At 43.6% G+C, this 27640-nt stretch overlaps 1 protein-coding gene across 5 annotated transcripts; it reads right to left on the bottom strand.

The window, feature by feature from the left end:
• Positions 1-118: 118 nt before the first annotated feature.
• Positions 119-27179, bottom strand: pld1b (phospholipase D1b). 5 transcript variants are annotated; one of them, XM_027008084.2, is made up of 26 exons: positions 27161-27179; positions 13944-14120; positions 13310-13476; positions 12003-12145; positions 11770-11875; positions 11211-11276; positions 11042-11100; positions 10820-10912; positions 10215-10367; positions 9967-10116; positions 8960-9043; positions 8130-8211; positions 7927-8037; positions 7634-7822; positions 7170-7386; positions 5517-5645; positions 5270-5388; positions 4999-5112; positions 4784-4894; positions 4600-4688; positions 4014-4127; positions 3581-3630; positions 2561-2695; positions 2121-2274; positions 1822-1939; positions 119-1673 (listed from the first exon to the last, which is right to left on the bottom strand). In XM_027008084.2, exons 2-26 carry the CDS (start codon positions 14086-14088, stop codon positions 1449-1451), a joined length of 3123 nt encoding a protein of 1040 aa, XP_026863885.2. In that variant the 5' UTR covers positions 14089-14120; positions 27161-27179; the 3' UTR covers positions 119-1448. The 5 variants fall into 5 exon arrangements, with proteins under 5 accessions (XP_026863885.2, XP_026863883.2, XP_026863886.2 ...); XM_027008082.2 differs by lacking the exon at positions 27161-27179 and adding an exon at positions 26534-26605; XM_027008085.2 differs by lacking the exon at positions 27161-27179 and adding an exon at positions 26534-26555 and having other exon boundaries at positions 13944-14117.
• Between the last annotated feature and the right edge of the window lie 461 nt (positions 27180-27640).

The following is a 27640-nucleotide window of genomic DNA, read 5'->3' as shown; positions in this document are numbered from 1 at the left end:
TTAATTACTTAAACACCATTTAATAACTAGTAATCAGAAGGTTGCCAGTTCAAGCACCACCACTGCCAAGTTGCCTCTGTTGGGGCCCTGAGCAAGACCCTTAACCTTCAATTGCTCAAATTATATTCAGTCATAATTGTAAGTTGCTTTGGATAAAAATGTCAGCTAAATGCCATAAATGTAAATGTATTTACTGAATTGCATGAAGTCCACTTCCTGTGTATTCAGCTTAGTGAAGCTCCTTACTATTTCTAACAAGTACTCTGAAGGAAAAAAAGAATCAGGTGGGGGGGGAGGGGTCAGTGTGCATGCACTTATTAACAGAGGCTGTTTGCAGAGCACAACTGTTTCCAAATTTACAATGCAAAACGTGTACACAGGCTTCAAATCATTCACCCCACTGCCTTGACACACATAAAACACTGTTCATTCGCACAGTTCATCCACTGTATCGCATCCATTTATTTTAACTGCTCGAAAGATGGCTTCAATGACGGTTCAAGGCAAGAGCATCTGCTCTCCATGAAGTGGGAGGACTCAGCCCTGGCTGAGGTGTCTCTGCGAGGCTGTTACCACGGAGGTTTTCTTGTGTGCTGGGATAAGCAGACCTGTAGGCATGTACTGTATAAGACTGAATAATGTTGTTCCCACGAACCTTTCTAGAGGCACTTCAGTGAAACGTGGCCCCAAAGAAAAGCCCTTTGATGGCTTTCAAAAGTTCCAGGCACGTAGAACTGACGGCAGGGTGGCAGTAAATAATATACTATATACACACACTACACTATATAATAAAGTGCCTCGGCCAGTCCATACAAACCTGGCCTACAATATATCTAATGCAGAACAGTCCTTAGAAGAAAACATGGCAAAATACAAAGGCCAGTATAAAAGCAGTATTACAACCAGTGGACTGCATGCACCAGACGCTGAGTACTGGCACTTCAACACAGAGATGTGTAATACATTTAATTCATTACAGGCCACCAGACTGCAGAACTGGAGACAAGGAAACAGGAAGCATTTTGCAGCAGCCATTGAGCAACAGCGCTTACTGGTGCCTTTTATAGAATGTCTGAAGTCACAGGATATTGAAAAACGTTTACAATCAGAAACCCCCTAAATCAGAGGGGGTCTTGTAGAACAGACACAAGAGCACTGTAGTATGTTTTCTGTCTTTGTTCCAGCTGCATAGTGTTAGACACAATGTGAACCAGGAAGGAATTTCTGGCGGCAATGATATGAATCACTCTGGCTTAGTACAATCAGTGCCCAGAAACTGACTGGTTGCTCCTTGAGAAGTCCCTCCTATTCTCGTTTGGTTTATGTTCTTCGGGTCTATAGTGAAAACACCCGAGCCCAACAATTGTCCCCGAGTGCACCAGGCCAAGTAACACACAGGTCCCTAGACGAGCGCCGGCCGGGCACGGGGGAAGGGAGCCTGCGGACCCTCAGGTCCACACCTCCATGGGCACCATGGCTTCCTTGGAACCGATGGGCGGCAGCAAGTTCTGCTCGCTCAGGAAGTAGAGGGGGAACTGCACAAGGAAGCCACGGATCTTCTTCAGCTCCTCCTGTGCGCGGGCCGGGTCGTCCCGGTCCAGGCCTGTCCTGGCCAGATATCCCTCCAGCTCCGGGATGGTCCGCACGTCACTGGAGGGCAGGCAGCGAAACACCTGCAGCGGACGAGGAGGACACGCAAGGGCATGGAACAGAGGAGGGTACATGAGCTATGAGTGCATGATCACGGGTCAGCGGCAGCAGATGGTGTTAACTGGTTCACTGCGTGTGAGCTGGAGGTTAGGGCATGGATAACAAACTGGCCTTCTGGTAGATAGTTGCATTGCGCGCGGCGGTAGTCAGCCACACGTCCTTGTAGAAGTGGTCGCTGATGGGGTCAGTGACATCTATGCTGGGGTCTGTCTTGGCACCCAGAATTATCCTGTACAGGGGGTAAAATAGATCAGTTTACACTTGGAAAAAGGGTTAAAACTGGATCATTGTAATTTGTCTTTATAGTACATTTTGTAACTCCATTACTAGACGCTTCTGAAGAAAAGGAGGCTGTTGGTTTATGGTCCTACATAAAGCAACTGAGTTGGGGGGGGGGGGGTCATAATCACCGGAAGCATTCCAGACGGAGGTGCAGTCCAAAGCGGCCAGCCTGGTACTCCTGTCCGTCCATCACGGACGTCTCGGTCTCTGTGTCCTCAAAGATGACAGCCACCTCACTGTCCCTCTTCCCCAGCATACTGCGATCATTGATGTTGGCTGAACCTGGAGGTGGCAGACAGAGAGAAAGAAAGACCAGAAAAGGAAAAGAAAGAGAAAAGAAAAAGATGGAGAGACTATTTTTACTCATAAGAAGTAGAACAAAAAAAAAAGACAATGTGCATGTGTAATAACATTGGAACACCAGGTGGCGACATTTTGCCATTCATCATCCCTAGCAGTCTGCAATATTTGTACTATTCAGCACTACATAATAAACATATAGATTATAACAAATAAATGATTAATATATATTTAGTAAATAATAAATAATGTAAAGCCCTCTACTCACCAATAATGACTGTATTATCGTCTGCAATCAGCATTTTGCTGTGAACATAGATTAGCTCGGTCACCAACTTGCCCTCGAGCTCAGCATGAGTCCGTAGACCCCCAAACGAGATGTAATTCATCCACTGATCTCCCACTGCACAAAGAGTCAGATCGAGAGAGCTGATGCCCCGCAATGCTACTGCCAGAAGACACAGGAGGTGAAGCGATTCTTCAGCACGAGTAAGAGTCTCCATTCATGAGACGCATGATTCTGGAGTACGCAACCTTATTAGGTCACAGAGGAGAAAAAATAGCTCAACCACAAGGGCAAAATTTGCAAGGCAATTCTCACACTCATATGTGGGCACACGAGCGCGCACACAGACATTTCACTTCTACTTCTTTTACATGGTTAGCATTCATTCTCTTTGCCTATATCCGACCACAACTGCAAGAGTGAAGACGTGTGCCTCGTGCCGGTGGGCGGGCGAGCAGTCTTCCAAGGAGGCCCATGGTGGTGCGTCTCCTTCACTCAGGGATCGCTCTTTAAACAACCCCAGTGGGCCTTGTGTTGCACCGCTCTAGCAATGCCGTTTCCAACCCAGCCCATAATGGCACGGATGTGTTTGACTAAACTACAGCCCTGGTGCCGATCCGAGTAGCTGTGCTAAAACCCTGTCCGATCTGCTGACGTCCATTTAATATTGTGAGTGGCTATGGCAACTTCCAAAACAGAAAGTGATCATTTACCTGCTGTTGCCTGCAGAGAAGTGTATGCTATATAGACAAGCTGCTATTTGAGGGATGACTTACTGGAAAATGATGGAGTCAATGCAAGGCAGCCTGATGTCAGTTCTCTCTCTCACACTGAGGAGAGACATTGAATGCTATCTGGCTCCCCACATGAGGCACTTTTAACGGAAAGGCAAACATCTCAACAGCCCACAATCCAACAGCTCAGTGAGACAGCCCATGTGAAACAGGCCCCATATAGGACACATATAATTAAGTATTAAGACACATGTAATTTAGAACCCACTCTCTCGCTTCAGCTGGGATATGATGGAATGTTCTCCCCTAACCATCGTTCTGAAAAACAGCAAAGAAAAACAAAAATGTCACAGAAATATGTCTAATAACACACTTGTAAACACATTACATCAAATGGTTAAATTATAGCAAAATGGTTATATTTATGTCATGTGTTCTGTGTGTAAATGTAACACAGTGTCCTGCAAAAGAAATGTCTCTTTAATAGATTAATCATTAAAGCTTAAATGTCAGATTTGCTTACTGAATTGAATGTAACTGGATTAATCAGATAACTCAGATATTGTGTTCCAGATCTGACCTTCACTGGATTTGCACCGTTTCACTGAATTTCCTCATTGCTTTACATAGCTGCATAATGCACAACCCAACAGGAAGTTCACCTTTTCCGACTTTGCTGTTGACCTTTGTCTCAGGATTACCTGTAGTTGAAGTGCATGACAGCCTGGAGTGCACTCCCTCCTCCAGTCTTGATATCACCCTCGAACCCAGGCAGGAGGGGCGTGACCACATACACGCGATACTTTTGGCCCTCCCTGTTTAAAAAAAAAAAACAAAAAACAGGGAAGAAATGTGAATGTGGAGAGAGGTGGGGGAGAGTTGGGCAGAAGAGAGTTGAAAAAGGGAGCTTAGCCGTTTCGTGTAAAAAAGATTAAATGCATCAGCACTGCCTTGCATGTACACCCTGTCCTAGACTGAACAGCACGTACCTGAAGTAGAATGCAAACTATAACCATGAAGCCAAGCACAAGAGCAATTAGTCCAAACTGTTTTATAAACTGTCCATGAACAAGTGTGACTTCACTGTGGTTGGTGTGGGTGTGTGTGTGCTTATGTTCATGTGACCATAGCAGCATGTGGAATGGAAGGTTGCTCTGATGGTGAGTAAATGTCCAGGACCAAAAGCTGACAGTACCTCATTATTTCCACTGCAAGGGTTTTAAGTAAAGCATAGTGGCACAAGGGTGACCATGGAAAAGCTGCCGGGTTCGCAAACAGCCAGCTCACCGGTGCGCTTTGATGATCCGCCATGTGATAGTGTCGCCGATCCTGTTCCACACGAGCTTGTTGTCAGCACAGCTTATGAAAAACTGGTTCTGAAGGGCACAGTCGTACACCTCAGTATGCACAGCACACAATGAAACTGTGCTGAATCTGCAAATCCAGTCCAGCCAAGAAGACGCCCCCTCACCTCTATGTAGATGTAGTGTTTGCTGTTTTCGATCACACGGACATATGCATTGTGGATGGATTCCTCGTGGTGCTTTATGCCAGCCGACCAGTCCGATGCTGACCGCAACACCTGGGGGCAAACGCAGACAGGAGGTCACGTAGGCCCAATGATGCAATGTAACGTAGCCGCAGTCCCAAAGCAGGTGGAGCCAAGTTTGGAGCTGTGAGCGTTACCTGCACTCTAGTGGAGACGCTGCCTGGGACCTGATGCTTGATCTCGTTGGCGGTGCTGTGGGACTTGGGAAGGAGGTACGGGTAGGAGAGCGACCTGTACTTCGGCTTCATTATCTAAGAGAGAATGGTGAGACATGGACCTGACAATGGCTGAGCAGTGTTGGAGTCATTTGTGTGCCGTGTTTAAACAATGTCTGAGCAACGTTTGATGGTTTTAAACAGTGTTGAGGCCATAAATGGGGTACTACTGCCAACGGCGCCAAGCTGCCACCTTTGTAAAATTCCAGCGCTGAATGAAGTGCCTCGCGACATCTCTGGCAGCCTTCCCATGAACCACAGAGGAAATGTCGTGCCAAGGCATTCTGGGAGTCGTATGCCGGTCAATGAAATCTGGGAGTGCAGCAAAATTAAAAAGCGAGTTAAGACCAGTTCCAAATAAAAAGATGTTTGCTGGACAGACAAATTAATTGATGCCCAAATATTACTGTAATATGCATACGTGAGTTAAATTGATTTACCATCGAAGGGCTTGTCCAGTTGGATCCAGTCCTTGTGGACAAAGTTGCAGTAATCCTTGCCATGCCAAAAGCGCGTGTTCCCCATCAGACCAATGACATCAGCCTGCAGCTCCGGTGCAGTGTCTGCCTCTGAACCACAAAGAGACATCAAGGGCTCAGGCGAAATCCAGAAAGAGATGAAGACAGATTATAGCACAAATCCACAGAGATGAAGACAGATTAAAAGACAAATGCAGAAGGCCAAAATACTGTGATGCAGAATGCCATGCCAAACCCATGCATTTACAGAACCAAGCAAAAAACACCATCAATCAGTTTCTGCAGCTCACTGCTCTGTTCTAGGAGACAGACCAGAAAGATCGATCACGAAGGCGTCACGAGAACAGTGGGGCACGTTCTAGTGGCGGCTGTGAAGAAGCCGGACTGACTCATAAATCTTCCCCTGGAGCTGCTGCAGCACAGAACACAGAAGCTGAGAGAAGCATCACGCCTCATAACTCTCCGATTCAGCTCGGAGAAAGGCTCATTTCTCAATGCTGAAGTTATGAGAGTGGGACCCACAGCACGTCACACAGCTTTCAGGTCCTCTGTAATGCTCGAGGATTTAAAATAAATTAAAAAAAAGCAATCCAACAATGGCCGCACGAGAGAAACACTGGTCCTGGATCAGCGATCTGGACAGGGCACAGAAAGAGTCACACGGGAGGTCTTCCAGCCAGTCGTGCGTCTCACTCACCAGCCTGATAGAGGCAAGAGAACACATGGCCACTCTCTCCATCTATTTCAGGGGGATCAAAATCTGTTGGCTGCGAATGCTGCTAGAATAACCTGCAGAGAAGGGCAGCCATGCAAACAGCTCTCACAAGAACACGACGCGACATCAAAGTTAAAGCCAAAGTTAAATTGCAGAATTTCCCAAAAAAGAATACATTTTAAGAAATGCATTCCAAAACAAGAAAGTGAAAATCATACTGATAGAAGAACTGCCATAAAAAGCTACATCTGTGAGACATGACAAGTGTCTGACTTGCTTGGAAGCTGATTTCATAGTGCTGAAACTGGTCTGCCTTTCTAGTTTGTCGCCACAAAAAGGAAGTTCTTGTCAAATCACTCAGAACAACTTGCTGTGCGTGTTTAGTCCAGGAAATCTGTTGAGCTTTGTTGTTGTCGCTGCAGATCAATTCAAGCCAATACAGAGAAATGTAGGCCAGTTTGGGAGTGGAAACCTGGCCATTGTGCTTTTCACAATGTGGCCAACTATTTCGATCTGAGTAAATATATGTGATCATTTCTAAGCATGTCTATAGAGGCTGTACTTTACAGGTCACGGTCAGTCACTGACTACACAGACATAATTGCTTCTGCCTCTAAAACCTACTGATTAGGATGACTGTAGTGCTGACTGGTTCATGTAGCAGGCATGCAGAAACTTCAGCACATGCCGAAAGACAAGATGAATTTAGCTAACAAAGGTCAATACAGTATGTAAGTAAGTAAGAACGTAAGGCTAAACTCCTAAGAGGTCAGGGGTAGACAGGTCAGAGGTAGAGTGCTGTTTTACACTGCAAATGCAGGAAACAAAATGCAATGACATCTATTAGAAAACCACAGTACATTTTGAACTGTGGAGTATTGAGGAAAAGTCAAACTTACTTTCCTCCGAGCTGTCTACACTGCTCACGCTGTCGGCTGGGGCCAGCCCGTGTTTCTGCAGGCGTTTTCGGATACTGAAGCGACTCCTCTTGGTCTTCCCATGGCCCCTCAGTCTGGGCTGCTCCGTCATGTCCATGCCCGTGCTCTTCCCATTGCTCTGGGCTGGACCAGACCCATTTGGGGGAGACGCCATGATAGGTGACATCTCTGTCATGTTCTGCATTAGGGAGGACAGCAAGACTATTCTGCAGTGTTCACCTTGCTAAGTGGGAAGATAGGAAGTACGCAGCCACACTAAAGGGTACACGGGACCCTGGGGGAAAAGATGGCTGTGGCTTCCAATGGATAAATGCTCGTTGCTTCCAATGGATAAAGTACTTGGACAGTTTTACTGTGGACACAATTCGATGCCTGTTACAGACACCAGTAAATGGCCTAGGCTGACTGTGAATGTTAAATGTTACCTCTGCAGAAGCGTTGAGAGTTCTGGTCACGCTCCCCACGTCAGTCAGCCGATGTTCATGGTCATCCCAACGCCCATATGCCAGGTCGATGCCTCCTACAAAGGCCACCGATTGGTCGATGACCACGATCTTCTCGTGATGAGCCCATAGGTAAACAGTGGATGACACGTGGTCGGGGTGTCTCATCACCTGGAATAAAAAGAGGTCTCTTATCGGTCTCCCATCCTGGTTCCGTCTCCTCTCCCTTCCCGTCCCTCTCGCCCACTGTGCTTTTCCTGGTGTTCCAGTGTTACCTTGATGTTTGGGTGGAGCTGTAGTAGAGTCCGTTTGCTATATTCACTGTTGATTCCGAGTGCCAGCTCCACTTCCTTATACAGCATCACAAATATCCGCACTCCTTTTTGCTATAAAGGCACAGCGCATCAGCAGATTGTCATAATCATATCTCATAGGTGATGGGACTGTTTTCATTATAAACAATACAGGATTGACTCACCGCTTTGCGCGTCAGTATGCTGTCGAGACGCCAGCGGTTCCCTTCAACGACAGGCCTCTTGAGGAAAATCTCAGGACTCAGCCTACCATGAGCATAATAGTTCATAAATTTTGTTTATAGTACATAAAGTATTCTAATCTATCCAATCAAGGAGCATTAGTGTCTTACTGTTCTGTACTGTGATATCTATATCATATACCAAACACAAACCAATAGAATAATCATAACCACAAAAACATTCAAAGTCATACACCCAAAACATGCCTGCACATACAAACATGCACATACACACAAAAACACATGGTTAAAGATTTCTGCACACCCTGACTGACACCCCCGTAACAGTGCACCAGCCTTCTGCCTGATAGAAGTAACTGATCTGTTTGACCAGTGTTCCCTTCTGGAGATGCATTCTGAATGTGTGCATTTTGGTAAGTGTGTATGTGTACACGTGTGTGCATGTGTGTGTGTGTGTGTGTGTGTGTGTGTGTGTGTGTGTGAATCTCGCTGGCATTTCACTATTTATTTGTACTCTTTCTTGTTTTGCCTTCCTGGAACACATTGCAAATCTAACACTCTTTCTTCCAGGCCTCTAGAATCTATAAATCAACAGAGATGCTGGCATGCTCCACTCAGGGTTAGGTAACCGTTATCAACATTCCAAGAAAACAATAAAAACATTTCTTGGAAACCTCCCCATTTCTGTCCCTGCTATCTGTTGGTATACTGGTGGCTTGCATTAGCTTTTATATGTTGCTTCAAAGACCAGTCTAAGCAATTTTAATTTCCAGACATACATGCCAATTCATTCATGTGCTGCTAACACACACCACCAATCAGTGATGAAGATCTCCTCCTCAGCCTTCTCCAGTGCATTAGCCACATCTTCCATGTACACTTTACCATTCACGTACCTGAAACACACCACACCAACCAGAGAGAAATCAGATTTGTGCACAATAAGCACATTTCCACGATAAAGGAGTTCAGCTTCACAATGTTAGTAGCCTCACAATCCAGAAAGTACAACATGGCCAGAATTCACAGAACCACCACTGTGGAATCAGTCATCCTTCATGCAGGACGTCAGCCATTTTTTCCCAGTGAGTCACACCCACATTGTAATCAGCAACTATAAGCAAAAGTGCTGAATCTTTGAGAAGATCAAATAAAGCTCACATACACCTGAAATGACAGACTTAATTGTTTAAAATAATTAATCTTTTAAGATCCATCTTTATTACACAAGTTAACTGGGACTGCAGAGCTTCATTATGATGGGTAAGAATTTACTGGGCCAGTTCGATAACACTAAGTTTGTGTCCAGTATAAAATTTTCTGAGAACTGGATGTCCTCGTTGAATTTAAGGTGTCTAGTGCAGAGACCCCTTCTCTCTTCTCTACTTCTTTTAACATTACCATATTAAACCGTGTTCTTCTCAGAACAAGCAGAATAAAGAAACTTCATTCTACACCATTCTTCTCAGCCAAGGTCAGTGGGCGTCTGTAGGTCTTAGGTGAGAAGGATATGGGCTTCCTTAAACTGGCTGTGGTCAGTGGTACTGGCTGTCTCACCGCCAGAATGTCAGCCAAAGTCTCACGTGCGAATGCCATCACGTGTGTCACGAGAAGGGTCAGGAGAGGACCGCAGCTAGCATATCACTTTCCCTCCCATTTTCTCAGGTTACTCCAGCGAAACCGGCTTTACCAGGCGACACTTCAGCAGGGGAGTACATGCTAGCACCCATCTGCAATGCTAAGTATGCCACTACCTCTAATGATCATACAGAAATATGTTTAAGTGGAGTTTGCACAGTGAGACTGGGTTTCCTTTTACCATTTGGCTGCGATGTTCTCCTGCACTTCAGCAAAGGAACTGAAACGGTGGTCCCGGAGGAAGGCACTGCCATACTTGTGCACAAACTCGTCGATGGCCTGACCCCACCAGCGGGCATGGCGGAAACTGGAGAACTTCAGAACCAGGTTCCTGCAGCAAGTAACAGAGAGATCATGCACACCTCCAACTGTCCAGCAGCCAGTTCTCATAAAAGGAGTGTATAGTAGAGGAGACAGCAGATCATATACCTGCACAGGCTGTCAATGCGCACACCATGCTGGGTCTCCGTGTCCTTGGAGTCCATTTTGACGGAGAACTCTCTGTCCACCAGAAGGACGAATGAGATGGCCCCTGAATCAGGCTTCATGTAGAGGAGGAAGGAGTCCTTTACTACCAGCCACCTGAGGAGGGCATCATGCCAAACACCAACATACAAAAATTACTGAAAACATACACACATAAAAAATATGTTTTCTATAGAACAGTGTCCAATATGTAAAATAAAAATAGTAAAAAGATGGTTAAAGTGCTTTATAAGGGAAATGTCTATCACAATCTCAATATCATAATGTAATTCATAATGTTTCCCAGTCCTGCCCTGGAGGCTCCTCAGAGGGATTCCAGTTTTGCTCTCTCACACTGCTCCTAGTGCACCAGAACTAGACAATCAGAACACTCAGTGCCTTGTACGGTTATACTGGGGGCTGGAGTTTGTATCAATTTTTGCACATGGAATTAGCAAAAATGTGGCCTGTCAGAGAATACCAGAGGACTGGGTCATCACACACTGAGTCTGAACAAACAGGAAATGGGGAGATGTGCAGATGAGGCTTATCGTGAGAAATTCACTGACCGCTTTGACCAGCGGTAGCATATTTTGCTGTGGCCACAGCAGTTGAGTCCAGGAATACGGTGACCTCCTGACCTTTTGTGAACCATGCCCTCCCTGAACAGGAAGCAGGGCAAGAGGACAAGGATCAGTAACTGAGATTGTCATTGGTCATTCAATATACATCAATTTCTCCATCAATAACCTACTTGTAGATGACAGTACGCAGTCAACAAAATGTCTTACAAGCCTTTTGGTCCCAAATCCTCAATGAAGGACAGCTGGCTCACATCAATGAATTCCATCTAAGACCGACAAATAGGAACCAAACAATTAGATATATATAATCAACTAGGACATTACTTCATACACGGGTTGGTATTCAGCATATTTCTGATAAGAAAACAGAACTCACTGTGGCGTGGTAGTTCCGATACAATGGCATTTTCAGTAGCTTATTTAAGTAATCTTCAAGTTGCCTCTGTGAAATGAATCATGTGCATCATGTTTTTATATTAAACAAACACAAACATTTCTCTACAGGCATTTTGAGTGTCCCCTCCTTCCCCTTTACGAATTAGGCAATAAACACTTTAGAAAACAAAACAATTTTACTGCCTGGATTCTCAGAAATGTTTTATGTCCAAAGCTACTCAGTTCTTTATATGAATGCTGGTACGCACAACAAAAACATCAACAACAATCATCAGAAACAAATTACAGCCACAAATTATATGGTATGACAATCCTCACTGCCCCCACTACCTAATCACAATGACATTAATAGCGCTTAATTCTCTAGAAAATATACACTAATCAGTGCAAAATAACGACAGCGAAACCATGAAGTAAAAAATAACACACAAAGTGTACATTATCAAATCCACTATTCCCAGTATGGCCTACAAAATTGCATTATACCACTGACGTGGTATAATGGAGGTGATGAGCGGAACGACAGAGAGGAAACTGACCCTCCGGCTGGACACTTGCTCCTCCCTGGCCAGGTCATCACCGCCGCCGCGAGGCAGAGAGGGCATCTGACGCGTTTGTCTGACCGTCTGCCTCCGCTCTGTATGGCTACACATGCCAGGATGGGAGAAATGCAGGAGACAAGATGAGAAAATAAAATTGCAGCTAGGAAAAGAATAATCATGCAGCCAATGTGGCAGATGCAGGTGGAGAAGTGCCGCGTGTGGGAGCTCACGTGCGGGAGGGCAGAGGAATCCTCAGGAAGGTCTTATAGGTGCGGAGCTCCCGATGCAACTCCATGAAGTGCTTTTCCTTCCTCTTCACTATCCAGCTGAAAGTCCCATGTCTCAGCTCAATCCTGAAGACGGCTGGCAGTTTCTGTAGGACAGGTGACACCGTGCCAAAGGGTTAAACCTGACATCATACATCTACACCTGAGATTTTACCGAAGGGGTTAAACCCGATATCACCCGAGAAATCTAAAACTGAATTATGTGTCTCTGATGAAAGACAGCAAGCCATCTGTGAAAAAAAATCACTTTTAGGTACACACCCAACTTTAACTAAGAAGCAGGAAATAGAATTTTTTTTATTGCATTTGAGTGCAATAAATCAATAGAATGTTCAGTTAACTTTTAATTGTCACCTTTAATAAAGACTACATAGTAACTGAAACAATGTTGAAATGTTTGGTTTCTTTATACCATAGTTATTAGAGCACACCTTCGATATACATCATTGCTCAAGGTAATCGAGAGTTTGTTGTATTGATAAAAATATTTATCGTGCCAAACGGAAGCGTCTTGTTTCCTTTGGCCTTCCACCAATCTGTAAACCTCGGCTGAAGTGGCCAGTGTCATGAGGTTTGGCTACGTTTTTTTATAGTAGGTTTGCATCCATTTTTTATTTTCAGTTGTCTGAAAATAAATAATTACTGAAAATAGCTTACAAACCACTAGGAAAATTTGACTACTTGAACTGATTTCCTAACAACAGCACACATAGGCCTGGTTACATTACTTGATTTTACCCATCATGCTCATCTGCTGAGGAGAGACTGGCCAGTTATCCAGCAACGTGAGCATAACACCACGCCACATGCATGGTTGTGTGGGTCACAGCCACCAGAATTGCACCACACAGCAGGTTCTAAATTTTGAAAAAACATGCATGTTGGACAACAGTTCACACTTTGGCTTTTCAGACGCCTTCCCCTGCATAACACGCATTGCAGGCAGAGGATGGTGGGGTGTCATAACTGCTAACTCTACACCCAGCTTCCTATTTACACCTTCTTATGCCCATTGTAAATTCTGATTTGAAGTGGTCTGAAGGCCATTGTAGATTCTGATACACAGGCTGTGAAACACAGTGACTGAAGAGAACATCTGGTGTTGTATGAAACTTGGCTCTCAAACTTGGAATGAACTGAGACACAGCAGCAAGTGTGTTAATTCAGAAAGTAATGCACGCGCACACGCATACCCAGAGACACAACAGTATAAGAGTTGTTTGCTGACATCCGATCATTCAGGTCCTGACCTTGGAGACGCTCCTCTGCTGGGTAGTGTTGAAGCGGTCCTGAGCAGAGGCGAAACGCTCCACCTCCAGAATTTTGGCAGTGATCGGAAGCGTGGTGAGAAAAACTTGAGCTCCCGGTTCTTTGAAGCCCATTGTCTTGTACACAGCAGAGAAGGGGATGCGGGATTCTGCAGAAACAAAATCAGTCAGGAGTTATTATGGCTGTAAAAAAGTTTCAATCAAATGTCACAGGGTTATTTAAACTCACTCTTACAGTCATGCTGAGCTTAAATCTGCCCTGTGCAAAAAGGCCCAAGATAGAAACCCCCACTCCACATATTACTGGGGGAAAATCCATTAAAACAATAGCATCTCCACAAATGTATGAATATAGTGACCAATTGATCAATCAAAACTAATGAATGAAAGTAAGTTATATTTCCATGCTTCTTTGCTGGACATTTGTACTTTACTTTGGAACCTATGCACCTGTGAAACATCTATTTAGAAGATTATTTAGGGCTAAGACATCTTTGATGTTTATTAAAACTCTCTAGGTCTGTATATCCAGTGTCTTACATGGAATCCAGATGAGACGCCATTCTCCCAGGCTTATACATCCGTCTCACAAGTAGGGCTCTACTTTCCCTCCTACCTGGACCACTGGCATCGTGGCCGTCGAACACATCCTCCCCGTCTCCGATGTCCAGCTCGCGCGTGTCCAGCTTCTCCATGATCTCGGTCATGTCGGCAGCCACCAGGTGCAGGGTGCTGGCAGTGGGGTCCGTTTGCTTCAGCATGGCTAACACGGAGTCTGCCAGCCAGGGCTCTGCTGTGGCACAGATATGGTGCATGGAACGTTAGGGCAGCTTCCAGAATCTTCTGCATAGTCACACCTGTGCTGCTCTCAAGGGACATAAAACAGCTGGTGGCAGCGTCTGCTATGCACTTCCTGCTATACAGCACCTCCTGCTATACAGCACCTCCTGCAAATAGTTTCATGCTCCGTCTAATAACTGCTTGGCAAAAGATGGCTGTTCACAGTTGTCCTAGCTGTCCCATAATGGCTGTGATTAAACAGGATTTAACAGACTGGAACACACAGTTTGTTTTTTTTGTTTTTTTGTTTTTTCCAAAGACACCAGACATTATGAATGGGAATTTATTCCACACAGGCACAGCATGTTCCCCATGTCTGTGCTCAAAAATCAGGCAAACGTAATGACTTAGGACATGTCAATCAGCTCTAAAGTCAGACAGCCAAGACGAAAGCACCTCACAATTACTTCATGTTCCTCATTTTTATTTAAAGCCACCCAACGGCTCTATGTAAAACAGAGGCGACTCACAATAGGGAAGACACACGCAAATTTCATACTCTCTGGCTCCATTCTATACAAGGCTCCCTTCAATTCTCTTACATTCAATAACCTTATAAAATGTCTCGGTGCCCTTTATTTCCTTCTGGTGAACGGAATGATGACATGAGAACGAAGAGCAAATTGTGTGTTTAACGTAGATGGCGCACAGAGAAGGTTCGACAACAGTACCGCACTCCCACGCCGCGACGCTCAGCTTCACAGCATAACGTAAAACCACCTCCTCCAGCCTGTAGGGGCGTGGCCTAAACGTGGCCGTGTCACTTACCGGCGCTCGTGTAAGGAGCAAAAGCGTGCCCTCCCCACGCCTGTGGCTAATGCATCAACTGTGAAAGAAGTAAAGCTTAAAGCCGCTTTCTGCATCTGAAATATTTTACGGCTCTTAATGCGCAATAGCCGCTAACGTTTCAACAGATACGAGTTAGTCGAAAAGCAAGCAAAAAGGCTTATGGAACTATGACCCAACAGTGCACAAAGCACGTAGAAACAGAGCAACAACACATGCAGGACCTACATTTACTCTCAGCCTCATGCAGTCTAGCCCATCCTAATATTTGAAAATTGGTGCTACGTGTATTTAAATTCATTCAAGCCATCAATTTTCTTTCCAGATTGGCTATGCGCTGGAACAGCTGTAAATCCAAATCTGAAGAAACGGGGCTTAACGTCATTTTTCCATAGCAGTCTTGGGGGTTACTGTGCGGAGCACACGCAATACTTTGGAGAAAACGAGGAGCACAACCAACCACAAAACACATCTGTACACCGATGTTAGATAAAGTCACAGTGCCCAGATTTTAAAACTAATTTAATTTTAACTATTTAAAGAGATCAACTGTTTCAAGTTAATCCAAGTGTGTCTACGGGTTTGTTTACGGTGTCATTTTCCCATAAAACGCTCGCTAATGTCGTTTCGCGGAAAGTATACTGAGGCCCACTCCGCGCCTAAGGGCCTGTCTCTACGGATACGAAATGGTAACGGTGTCAAAGCCACGTAGAGATGTGGTCCACAGCAAACTGTCCCTATTATCAACTAACAGGATCCTTTAAATTACTATCAATATTTAGGGAATTATCTTTATGTTGCGTTCTGTCACAGTTTTACCATGTTGATTTTCGATGGCTTCGAAGCAGTATAATGTAGGGTTATATAAGAAAGGGATAAAAACATTTAATTTTTGGCCAGACCAATATATGACCAACTAATTATTTACAAATATACATTTTCAAAACTCCATTTGAAAAGATTCTAATGGATTTCAAGTCTGTGGAAGAATGTTTGCAGACGAAACAAAGAAACTGCAGCACATGTGACTCCAGTAGAGCGAAAAGCGCTCGTCATGCGGCAATTTGGCAATAAGTTGGTTTCGAACCAAACGAATAAGGAGAACCTGTTTAGATATTTGCAGTGTTACTTAAAATAAAAATAAAATCTCAAACACACGTATTCGACGCGGTGCCCACTTCATTTAAAACGCTACATAATTATGGCTGGCATGAATGGCTGAAAAATGGATGCTTATTATAGCAGTATGTTCCTGCTGATCCAGTCTGTGTGAACAAAAACCTTTAAAGCAGTAGTTACTCGGGAACTGCACATGAATTAGTTCTGTCTTTAACATAGCGTTGTCTCTCCCCCGAACACTGCCCAGTTAACTAAATTTACATCGCTTTCGTACCGATACGAAGATGTGTATAAAAGGTTTGCGCAATCTCTGAATCTCTGATATTGTTAAATCTTTATTAGCAAAGTATGCAAATCACTGTGGACATGAGAAGGTTCATCACATATATGGACGCCAAAAAAAGATAAAAGTACCTAAATGATCTGTAATTAGAAACTATTCTAATGTAACTACAAGTAAAGAGATGAGTTAAGTTATCTTCAAATGTATTATCTCTGAGCCAAACCCACAATGCACCCATGTAGGCGAAACAAAGGTGCCAAGAGAAGCCGCACTTGCAGTCTGCCTACCAGTGTTCAAGTGGGAGTCATGACCAAGATGAATGGAGCGTCACCATGACAACAAACTTCATGTTGCGTATGCTCGCAAACTGGCACATTAGGTCCTCTGGACTAGCTGCCTTTACTGGAAAGTTTACTTTCCTTTCTGTCGTAATAGGGCAGAGGGGAACCCCTCCGCCTCAGGGAAAAAAAAGTGCTGGAGGCCTTTCAAATGCCAAGAATACTCGTTAGTCATCAGCGGCCAGCTCTCCGAGCAAGCTCCTAAAGCAACCTGCAGCTGAATAAACTCCCAGACGGTACGTACGAGGTGCCTTACTTCAAACGGCTGCGTCGTCCTGCGTGGAGCGGGGGTGTCCACAAGGGCCCGTGTGAAAATGACCCGACGCCTGACCACAAAGCCACAGGTCTTCCCTGGAAAAACTTCAGTCCTATTATTCCCAGTTCAAGTGACACTGGTTCCATGAAGACTCATCTCTAGTCTACTTCATATCATGCTGAACTGATTTTTTGATTTAGAAAGGATGCAGTTTTCAATGACACATTATTAACAATATCGTTAATTTTATAAAACAATTTAAGGGTATTTTTCAGGTAAATATACTTGGTGGTATTTATAAAAAATATACACTTGGCTACATACCTGGAGCTTCATTTATGAAGCATAACTAACTTAAATTTCAACTGCAAACCAGTCAGAAAAAAAACTTATGATATTGATATTTTCCCAAAATTGCTCTGCAGTGTCTGTGTGCCAGCACATTCACAGTCATGCTCACAACCTTACTGTGGGCTTCAAAGTGTCTGTTATAGCTGTTTCTTAGCTCAGCAGCTATAAGCTTTCACAACAGTCAGCGAGGTCAAACCAAGTACAAAATCAGTTAAGTATCCAGAACACGGCTGCCAGAACTTTGTAAGAAAGCTAGCCAATTCACAACAAATACTGTAAATAACTGCAAAAAAACAGCAAGTGTTGTGTAAATATGTACAGTACACCATGGCCCCAGTACAAAAGGAGTGCAGCAGACAGAGGAATGGCAGGAATGCAATGGTGGTCAGGAGAAGGAGAGGAACACAACAATAAAAAATATGATGTGCTAATAATACTGGAGTTTCTCAGAGTCAAGTGCCTGGAACAGCTGGTGTCCTGAGGGCATGTGGGTGCTGATGGACTTTCAGGCAAGATGACGTTGAACTCTAAGTAAGCAATTACAAACTACAGCCTACAGAGATAATTCGTGAGAGAACGTTTTCTCTGGTGGTGGTTTTGTGGTACTGTAAATACACACAAATTGTTCTGTTGTAACAGGATAGGCTGGTTGATTTTCAGCTTCTTAGTGAGATTCTCCAGTTGGTCCCAAAAGCACACATTACATCATACAAAGGATGTAAGAGTTTATATTATTTTCAACACCACTGCTTCACACAAGGAATAGAGCAGGTAGGAGAAGCTCATATTTTATCAGGTTATGGAATCAGATAAATATACTGTTTATTCCTTGTCAAACTGTAGATCATCTTCAATATAGAATTATCTACCCTCACACAGAGTGGAATTCTTGACTTGAGCTAGATAAGGATCAGGACGTTCACATGTGTTCACAAATGGAAATATGAAGTTATTAAATTTGGTTATTGTGTCTGACAGTTGAGCAACAGACAATTGGGACAATAGTGAAAGGTCTTGAAGGAGTTTCAGGGAGAGTGTTCTGGGTCTAGCATTAGCTAAAGATGTCTACGTACACACACACACACACACACGGCATCCTGTTACAGCAGACGGGAGTTGAATCCTGCTCCAAATGGGTCACAATAGACACAAGAGTCAAGAACCTTGTGTTGCACTAAGTAAATAATTTTTTTTTAAATGACACCAAAAGATGGGTGTGTTTATTGAGAGAAGTACAGTTTGGAGGACAGTGTACAAAAACATGGGCAACTGAGAGTGACAGAAGATCTGCCTCAGACTAGTTAAACTGGGATCAACGCTGGCCAAAATTCCTAGGTGACAGTTCTCTATTTCCTTTCAGAAATCTCAGAGCAGACACCTGTCGCAAAAGAAGGGCCATTGACCCCATGTAGGCAGTTTGCTGAACATTGCCTGAGCATCTAACAGATAACTCCAACACAGAGGGCCCTGTTCACATCACGAAAACTGCACTTGTGCTACATGCAAATAGTGCAACTGTCCTGGCCACTCTCATTTTGCTGTGGGTGCAGCAATGCCAGTGCTTCACACCCAAACGTCTATCCTGCTTCTGCTGTCATTCACACATTCCTGCAAACATTCACGTACGTGATGGAGAGAAGAATGTGGAGATGAAAATATGTATGCCTCAAAATAGTTCCAGGATGATCAGTTACTGTCACGCTGTCTTCATGTTGACAAAATATTTTGCCGAAGCAGAAACATCCACATTTGTCCAAGAGGAAAAGCACCTGCTGTGGAAATGCCTTCAGCATAGGGAGCAGAGGACAGCATTATGGAGTACTGATGTGATCCAGAGCTCTGATAACCTTGCTAAATCAATGCAGGAGTCTGACTGCAACACACAGTCACATGACGGCAACATTTTCACACAGGGGGTGGGGGATATGCTTTTCTTGTTTCTGTCAAAGGTGTTTTTTCTCTCGACAAAGGTGTGGTGCAACCATGTCCACAGCACTGTCAGTATGACACCTCCACCACCAAAAACGAAAACCTTCTAGCAGAGCAAAGAAAACAGCCTGCAAGTCAGCTCTCGTCATTGTGCAAATGAAGTCTGTCAGGGGTTTTTTTCCCCCCCACATGCACAACTGTAGTTTTGGCCAGCGTTTGGGTGCAGAGCTACCTAATGGAGCATGTCCCCATCAAATCTCAACAGTGGTCACACCCAAAAAGAAGCCTGTCCAACAGACACTGCCGCAGGGCCTCGGCTCCCCGTGCTCTTCCTAACGCACACATGCACTCTCACTGCACAAGGTGCTCTAGGACGCGCACAGCAAGGCCTAGTCTGTGTCAGTTTTATGAACATTCCTGACAAAGGAGAGAGGGGGAAAAGTCCAAGACTGAAGGAGGGCAGGCTTGTAGGCCTATTCAGTGTGTTTCACTGGAGGTATCGCCTACTTGCTCTCAAATTAAAGATTAAAAAAAACAAAAAAAAAACAAACAAAAAAAAACTGATGCATGTAGTCATTAATTACCTCAATATTTGTTGCATTTCTTATATGTACGGATGTTATTAGGTCAGGTTCAGCAGTAATAACCTTTCCAGTGCTTGTCATAAACAAGTGACCATGCCCCAATATTCAATCACTTCAGACGGCAATTTTTAAGCAACTATCTACTGATTCGGACAAGGCGCCGCTGTTACAGCTCTTCTCTAGGACAGAGACGGGTGTGTTCTACATGGTCAGTACTGCTTTTTAAAGCAGTGGGCTTCAACTAGAAACCGGCACTAAGGGAGGATGCACTGCCAGATGTGGCCTGATGCCACTCACTGTGATTGGGTACGTAGAAGGGCCCTCTGCCAACCAATTCCCTAGATCTCCTGCCAGCCAGGTGGCTAAGTGTTCAGAGGCGCGCATACACACACCCACACACACCTGCTGCTCTGGTAAAGCAGGACAGCTCATTTCTCTTGTTTCAGGTTTCATATTTGTTAATACCACATGGCGTTTTTATTATAATGAAACGTATGAAATGTTAAAATGAAATACTGTTCAGAGATCAATCAATCCTATATTTTTCACTGCATTACACAAATGTATCTGTCACGTCTGTCATGTTTGTACAGAGTGCCAAAAACGTTGAACATACAGCAATGATTCAGAAACTCCCACATTCACTACGCAGCCACATTCACAGAAGCTCAAGAAGAAGAAACAAAAAATAATCACACCCATGGTGCATATTGAGAAGTTGCTTATGATCACCAGCAAAAGAAAAAAGGGGGGACATTTTTTTTTTAAAATTAATTTACTTTCTGTGTATACAAAACTGGAAAGTAGTGATACAGACAGACGCACACAAGATACACTGCACTGACACCAAACAACACATCCAGGACACGAGCGAGACCTTAACCAAGTGCAGCGCCCGAGTCAAGAACCGGTTCCTAGACAAATGAAACGACTTCAAATGTAAAAGCAAAGCCGTGGGAAAGAGGAGAGCGAGAGCGCGGCGGTGAAAGGCATGCTCACTGACCTGCCCCGACACTGGCAAAGAAGCCCCCATTGTGTGCGATTTCCTTTTTTCTCGCCTCTTCTCACCAGCCAGAAAAGCACACAATGTATCCTTATATAACAACTAAGCAGGAAAGCCCGCAAGCTCACACAGCACTCACAGGCAGGCAGAGAGCTGTCAGGCAACTCTGTCCCCAGTGGGAGGTGCAGAAGGCTGAGACATGGTAGTCACGTGGCAAACCAAGGGGCGTGGCTTTGTTAATAACAACAGTGAGACCCCGACATGCTGATCTTGTGCTTCGGCCAATCAAGATGGGTTCCTCCCGTGAAGTATATCCGAAGAACTTTAATGAAGCAGACGTTTCCATGTGTGAAATGCCTCTTGGTTAATACCGCGAGCCCATTATTGTAACACAAAATTCTTCCTAATCTGACCCAATATCCATCAACATCACTCCAGTTCTCTTTCATTTAATCCGTACATCATAACCATATCGCGTGTTCCTGTTTCTCTGTTGCAGAGTTGCATGCCTAAAACACTGCAGATGACACATGCACATCCTCGTGTGCTTCTCACCATAGGAAGAACACTATAGTATGGAGTTGCGCGGTAACTGAAGCTTGGGAGAAAGACCTCACCTGAAACTTCCCTCTCCTAACAAACATCCTACATATGTCTCTGTTCCATCCTCATTCCCGTACACATACTCCTCTCCTCCTCCACCTCTCCTTCCCCTTCCCGTACACATATCCCTCCAGCCTCTTCTCGGACTTTCTCAAAAGAACTACACAGAACACTGTAGAACTATAGCAGATCTTATGACAGGCCGTAACAAACAGCGCAGTGTTAGGGGCAAGTCAACATGCAATCAACATTTCTGGTTCCCTCAAAAGGTTTCACTTGAGGAATATATTTAACATGTGCTAAGATACCTCAGGATACCTCACACACCATTATTGTAGAAAATGTAATCTAATCCTAATTTAGAAATGAATCCTCTTTAGTTTCAAACATTTTCCTTACTACTAAAGATTTTTTTGTTGTTGTTGTTCATCTGTAAATGTGAGGAACACAGAGACTGAAGCATTTAAACTGGATCTGGAGCACAGTCATTATAGCAGCTCCTCACACATCTATAACCAATATCATTACCATACCAACAGGATATAAATCCCCTTTATCTGCCCGTGACCTGGTGATACATTAACAGTAAAAATCCAACAGAACATCTACTCCTCCCTGGGTTTTATGGTCACGTAGCAAATAAAGGATTCCACAGGGTATCCAGATGAATGAGTCATTCATAAGAAACAGACAAACTAACAAAGGTCAAGTTCACAGAGCCTCTTACAGCCTACGCAGTATTGATCCTAAGTACACTAAAATGCATCAACTTATGATAAGAGATGAATAATTGACAGGCTTTGGACTCAAATTTGTGTAGCTTTTTAAAGTCTATTGCAAGGCTCCATCACAACACAAAAGGATGTGTCCAGGTACCAAACATGCACTGTGTAGGCAATAATTATGAATGAAAGCACATATTAGACATGCCATGTCTGGTCACGAGAAAACAGTGTGCAGCTCCTAACCTCTTCTGGCGGCTGCGGTGTATTGCACTTAGTAGCGAAAAGTGCAGAGATGGAGATGCACACGTGTTAAATATGGACACTAAAATATTGGTAAATGCGACTTTGAAACTTTTTGACAGCTGATCCTATTTAATAATTCAATATAGTCACCTTCAGAAAACTGATACTGTCTGCACACACTTAATTTATAACAGAACAAAGTGCAGAAGGCCTTTAATAGAATAGTCTCAAACGTAAGTGAAATCCGGTAATTTTGTATTTCACTCAATTTTGCAAGCAAGTTATAGAAAAGAGCAATAAGCCCTCCACAGCACTGAGTGTAGAATATAATACTGGTCTCTTGAGTCTGTGATTGGTTGGTGAGGCAGATACTCTTGTAGCTCCCATCTGAGCTTAAAGACATTCATCAGTGATGGCCAAAGTTGGAGAGGCCTAATCCTACATATAAGTGAGCAAGGTGTCTATCCAGTCACACATGCACCCATACACACACACAAACAGACAATACCCTAAAGCTTTAACCATCACATCACATTACCGATGGCATTAGACCATCCCACCCTCCCTTATCACAAACACACAGGAAACAATGATACAAAACATAGTTCTATAAATTATAAAAAACAAAAACATGTGGGAACAGCATTTAACACCATCATCCCCTCCCTACTCACTACTAAGTTGGGAGATCTAGGACTGCATACATCCCTGTGCGACTGGATCTCCAACTTCCTAACAGACCGACCACAATCAGTACGGGTGGGCAACTGCGCCTCATCCACCCTCACCCTCAGCACTGGAGCTCCTCAGGGTTGTGTCCTAAGCCCCCTGCTCTACTCACTGTACACCTACGACTGCACAGCCACTTCCAGCTCCACCATCATTGTCAAGTTTGCTGACGACATCGTTGTCATGGGTCTGATCTCGGACAACGACGAGAGGGCCTACCTGGAGGAGATTAAACACCTGGAAAACTGGTGCCAGGAAAATAATCTCCTCCAAAATGTCAGTAAGACAAAGGAGCTGATTGTGGATTGCAGCAAGAAGCAGGAGCAGCACTACCAACCTGTGAGGATCAGTGGAACCATGGTGGAGAGAGTAGATAGTTTCAGGTACCTTGGTGTTCACATCTCGCAGGACCTCTACTGGTCCTGCCATACCAACTCCCTGGCAAAGAAGGCTCGTCAGCGTCTTTACCAGACGCCTAAGAGACTTCAGACTGCCCTACTGCGGAACTTCTACACCTGCACTATCGAGAGCATCCTCACGGGGAACATCACAGTCTGGTTTGGGAATAGCACCAAGCAGGACAGACAAGCACTCCAAAGGGTAGTGCGTTCAGCAGAGCGCATCACTCACACGGAACTTCCTGACCTGCAGACCATCTATTACAAGCGGTGCCAGACCAAGGCCAGGAGGATTGTGAAGGACCCCACACATCCCAACAATAGGCTATTCTCTCTGTTGAGGTCAGGGAAGCACTTTTGCTCCCTGAAGACCAAGACAGAGAGACTGAAGAGGAGCTTCTTCCCACAGGCCATTCGGGCCCTGAATCAGGGAAACTGATCAACTGTGGGGACCACCACCACCATGTAACATAACTGTATGTATGTGTGTGTGTGTGATATATATATATATATATATATATATTCAATTACCTTGTAACATAAAAACTGTAAATGTTATTCTACAAAATGGATCTGTACATTCTGTACATTGTGTACACAACCATATACATTGTACATTGTGTATATAATCATAATAGACATATATTGTACATACATTGTTAATATATTTTGTACATACATAGAATATATATATTTCTCTATGCATACATATATTTCACATATATAGAATATATATATTTCTCTATGCACCCCTGTTTTCCTTTTTCCTCAGTTTGGACAGAGCACTCTCAACCAATTCACTGCGAGTTATACTGTGTATGACTATGTATGTGATAAATAAACCAAACTTGAACTTGAACTTGAACTAAAACAGGACACCAGAAAGCAGTCAGATGTTTAAGATGTATACTGTTATCATGCAACACTACGAACCCTAATCAACTTCCTGTTACTCATGCAGGGTACAACATGCCAGCTGTGTGACGATAAGACTGATTTCTCCATCAGTCCAGGACATAATCTTCAAAATCATTAATATCACTTTAGAAGTGAGGAAATTTGCATGCTTGCCTATTTATTTGAGCTGAACAAAATAGGATATAGATCAGATATTTACCCAAGCATCAAGGGGCTAGAGAAAACTTATCAGACAAAACATTAACCCAGACTATACAAGTTATGTTATATAATGGTAAAACCCCATTAGATTTCCCCATCCAAGATGGACATAATATAAGCTTGCCCATGTTGTGAAGGACAAGCCCATCAAATTCAAACCACATTCTATCAGTTGTCCTGCCAATAAAGAATTGTATTTTTCCCCCTGCTAGCCCAAACCAAGGTCCAGCTAAAATAACACCAGTTTTTTATAAGCGTGAGAAAATAGGCAGAAGTAGAAATGTTACTGCTTCTATTCATATAAAAGATTTCTACATTTATGACACTTATATACAGTATGTAGCCTGACAATACAGATGCATGTATATTAAGATAAAGGAAATGCTGAAACCCAGGCAAGTGACCACAACACAACGATGTCACAGTTCTAGTGAGACGATACAGAGAATCTCTACCACTATACAAGTGCAGAGCACCATTTAGCTCAGTCTGTGAAAAAGCAAGCCAAGCAGGGAGCTATATCTGAAACCTCATTTAGTAGGGCAGTGAAAGAGGCAGGGTGTTTTAGTGAGGGTCAGAGCATTCATCTGTAGGAGTGAATCATATGTGGTAAAACCTGATCATGCTGCATTTGACTGTTTTATTTAAAAGGACAGACAATGCAGATGGCACTCTACATCTTCATATGAAAGCATAACCAGTCTGCCTTGGGTATGCCCATGCTCTGTGATCTACACTCTGCATCAGTCATTTTTCAGGACCTTTCAAATGGCTCTTGATTGCTGTCATGTACCACCAGACCCCTTGATCCTTGCACAGAGTCACTCTTGGCAGGGAATAATTGTGGTGCTGTTAAAGTGTCTTGAGGAAGCACTTATGAAACCGAGTTATTAAGGGATTGAGGACCTCCCTCACCTGCCAAAGCAAAACATTGTTACAGTACAACAGAAGGCATAAACACACTCAACCAAACCCATTAAGTCAACCAAACACTCCTGCTCTGTGTTTACCTTGATACCAGATCCTTTACAAGATGGACGTTCTTAGCACCAATATGACATCACTGAATAACTACAAAAAACAATGAAAAAAAAAAAAAGATTTGCTTATAAATTATATCCCAATTATATCACAATTATCATTAAAATGGTAACTCCATACCTACATGTGTCAGTGTTGGTGCACTGCTTACTTCACACACAAAGCAAGGCTTTCTGCATAAGACCTAAATAATAGAACAGGCAATACACCTTACTACAGAGATCTGTGAAATGTAGACCAATCCTAAGAATTCGTATAGCAAAGAAGACGGGCTTTGCCACCTACAAACAGAAGTCATAGGAGACATCAGCTGACCTGCCCGCTGCTTTAGAGCGGTGGAGCAAATGTACATGAAGCACAAATATTGTTCAACAGGAGTCTGAGCATCAACTTGCCATTCAAGACTTGTAGGTTCTTTGCTTGTGTGAAACTCTAATCCATCATATCTAAACAACCGTCAACAGAGAAAAAACCGACACGATTACTTCTTCTTCCGATGATTATACATAAATATAATACAATTATCCAAATAAATATGACAGCCAGTCTTGAGGTCCCGTTTAAATGTAAAAAACATTGTGCTAAGAAACTATAATTTCGTCAGCAGATGTGTTAGGCCGGTATTGCTGTTCTGTAGATTCATAGAAGATATGTTGCAAAACGTCATGGTTGGCCGAACCAAGTCTATGCTGTCTATGCGTCGCCCAGTTCGTAACCCAGCACCTTCTACACTATATATTTTTAGCACAATAATTTAACTGGTTCCTTTTGGGCGCGTCATTACATTTGCAAACAGAATCACAGCTGTTAGGATCTCACGGTAAAAACTGTTCAACATCACGGCTACCGATAAACCTACCTCTCGAGGGAAAAATCGAGACTTTTCAAGCACACTTGTTCCCCGTCACTTTAAATGCATCGCGGAACAAATCCCGCTAACTGCTTCCTTACTGCGTCTGAGGACCCGCCCAATTATAGCTGCTGAGTAACGCCACGGTGCGCGGCAAGCAGACACAAAAGTGTTTAGATCTTCGAAATTTCAAGAAATATATGGGGCGAAAGAGAGCGAGAGAAGATCACAACTTCCCGAAACGTTTGTCGCACGAATATAACATTAATCCATGTTAATTCTCCTAAATGACACGTTGGCATGACTGTGACTACTAATATCACGAAAGTGCACTCGGTGTGCGCTAATTCATATGCTTTTGAGTAAGTAATGCGTTTCAACTATTCCACAGTATCAGTTCTGACAACGTTTTATGTAGCCTACCTAGTTATAAGTTAGTATAGGATACGCTTAACCAAACCCGTCAGATGACAGAAAAACATAATTTTCGCTTATCACGTATTTTACCATTTCGAATATTGCGGAGCGCTGCCTCCATTACTTTGCTACAGTTGCTATAGTCTTGGGAAATCCTCAAAAGGACCACACCATCATGTGTCGGGATTCCCCCCCCCCCCCCTTGAAAAGATGACTTACAAATAGTTATGATCTGTAAACGGGCAAGTCCTTTTAATACTTTCCTCTAATGCCTTAGGTATACACCCACACCATGCGTGCAGTGGAACCATAGATATGACGGTGCAAATCTCGCAAGTTGTGTGTTGAACCACGTGTGTTTGAATCATTCAGAGCATCAAAAGAAAAATGGGGTTAGTGCCATCGTGTGGTGAAAATCGTCAAGCCACGTTAATCAAATTTTTAACTAGAGTATCCAGCATCAAATGCGCCAATGCTTTGCTATTAAGAGACGTTTGGCTTTTGTTCTTCCCTTTATTTGTCTATTATGTCATTATGATACCTGCAATGAACCCATTTTTAATTGATTTAATAGATTTTTAAATTCATACTCACTGGTCCAGGTCAGGTTACTTAATTTCTTTTAATTGTATTTATGTATTATTGCCCCCGAACAGAAAAAAAATATTTTGGGGTGTTTTATTTGTTTGTTTATTTGTT

The sequence above is a fragment of the Electrophorus electricus genome, chromosome 5 (genome assembly GCF_013358815.1).
Source record: "Electrophorus electricus isolate fEleEle1 chromosome 5, fEleEle1.pri, whole genome shotgun sequence".
Taxonomy (NCBI): domain Eukaryota; kingdom Metazoa; phylum Chordata; class Actinopteri; order Gymnotiformes; family Gymnotidae; genus Electrophorus; species Electrophorus electricus.
This window is presented reverse-complemented; position numbering and strand designations above follow the sequence as displayed.

Bases quoted from the DNA above. Each gene is read 5' to 3' on its own strand.
- pld1b (XM_027008084.2), bottom strand. From the start codon at position 14,088: ATGCTGAAGCAAACGGACCCCACTGCCAGCACCCTGCACCTGGTGGCT. The intron at 12,146-13,309 runs GTCAGGACCTGA...CCTGTCCTACAG, and splicing joins AGCAGAGGAGCGTCTCCAAG to AAACTGCCAGCCGTCTTCAG. The intron at 3,631-4,013 runs GTAATCCTGAGA...GCTGTTTTTCAG, and splicing joins GTCATGCACTTCAACTACAG to AACGATGGTTAGGGGAGAAC.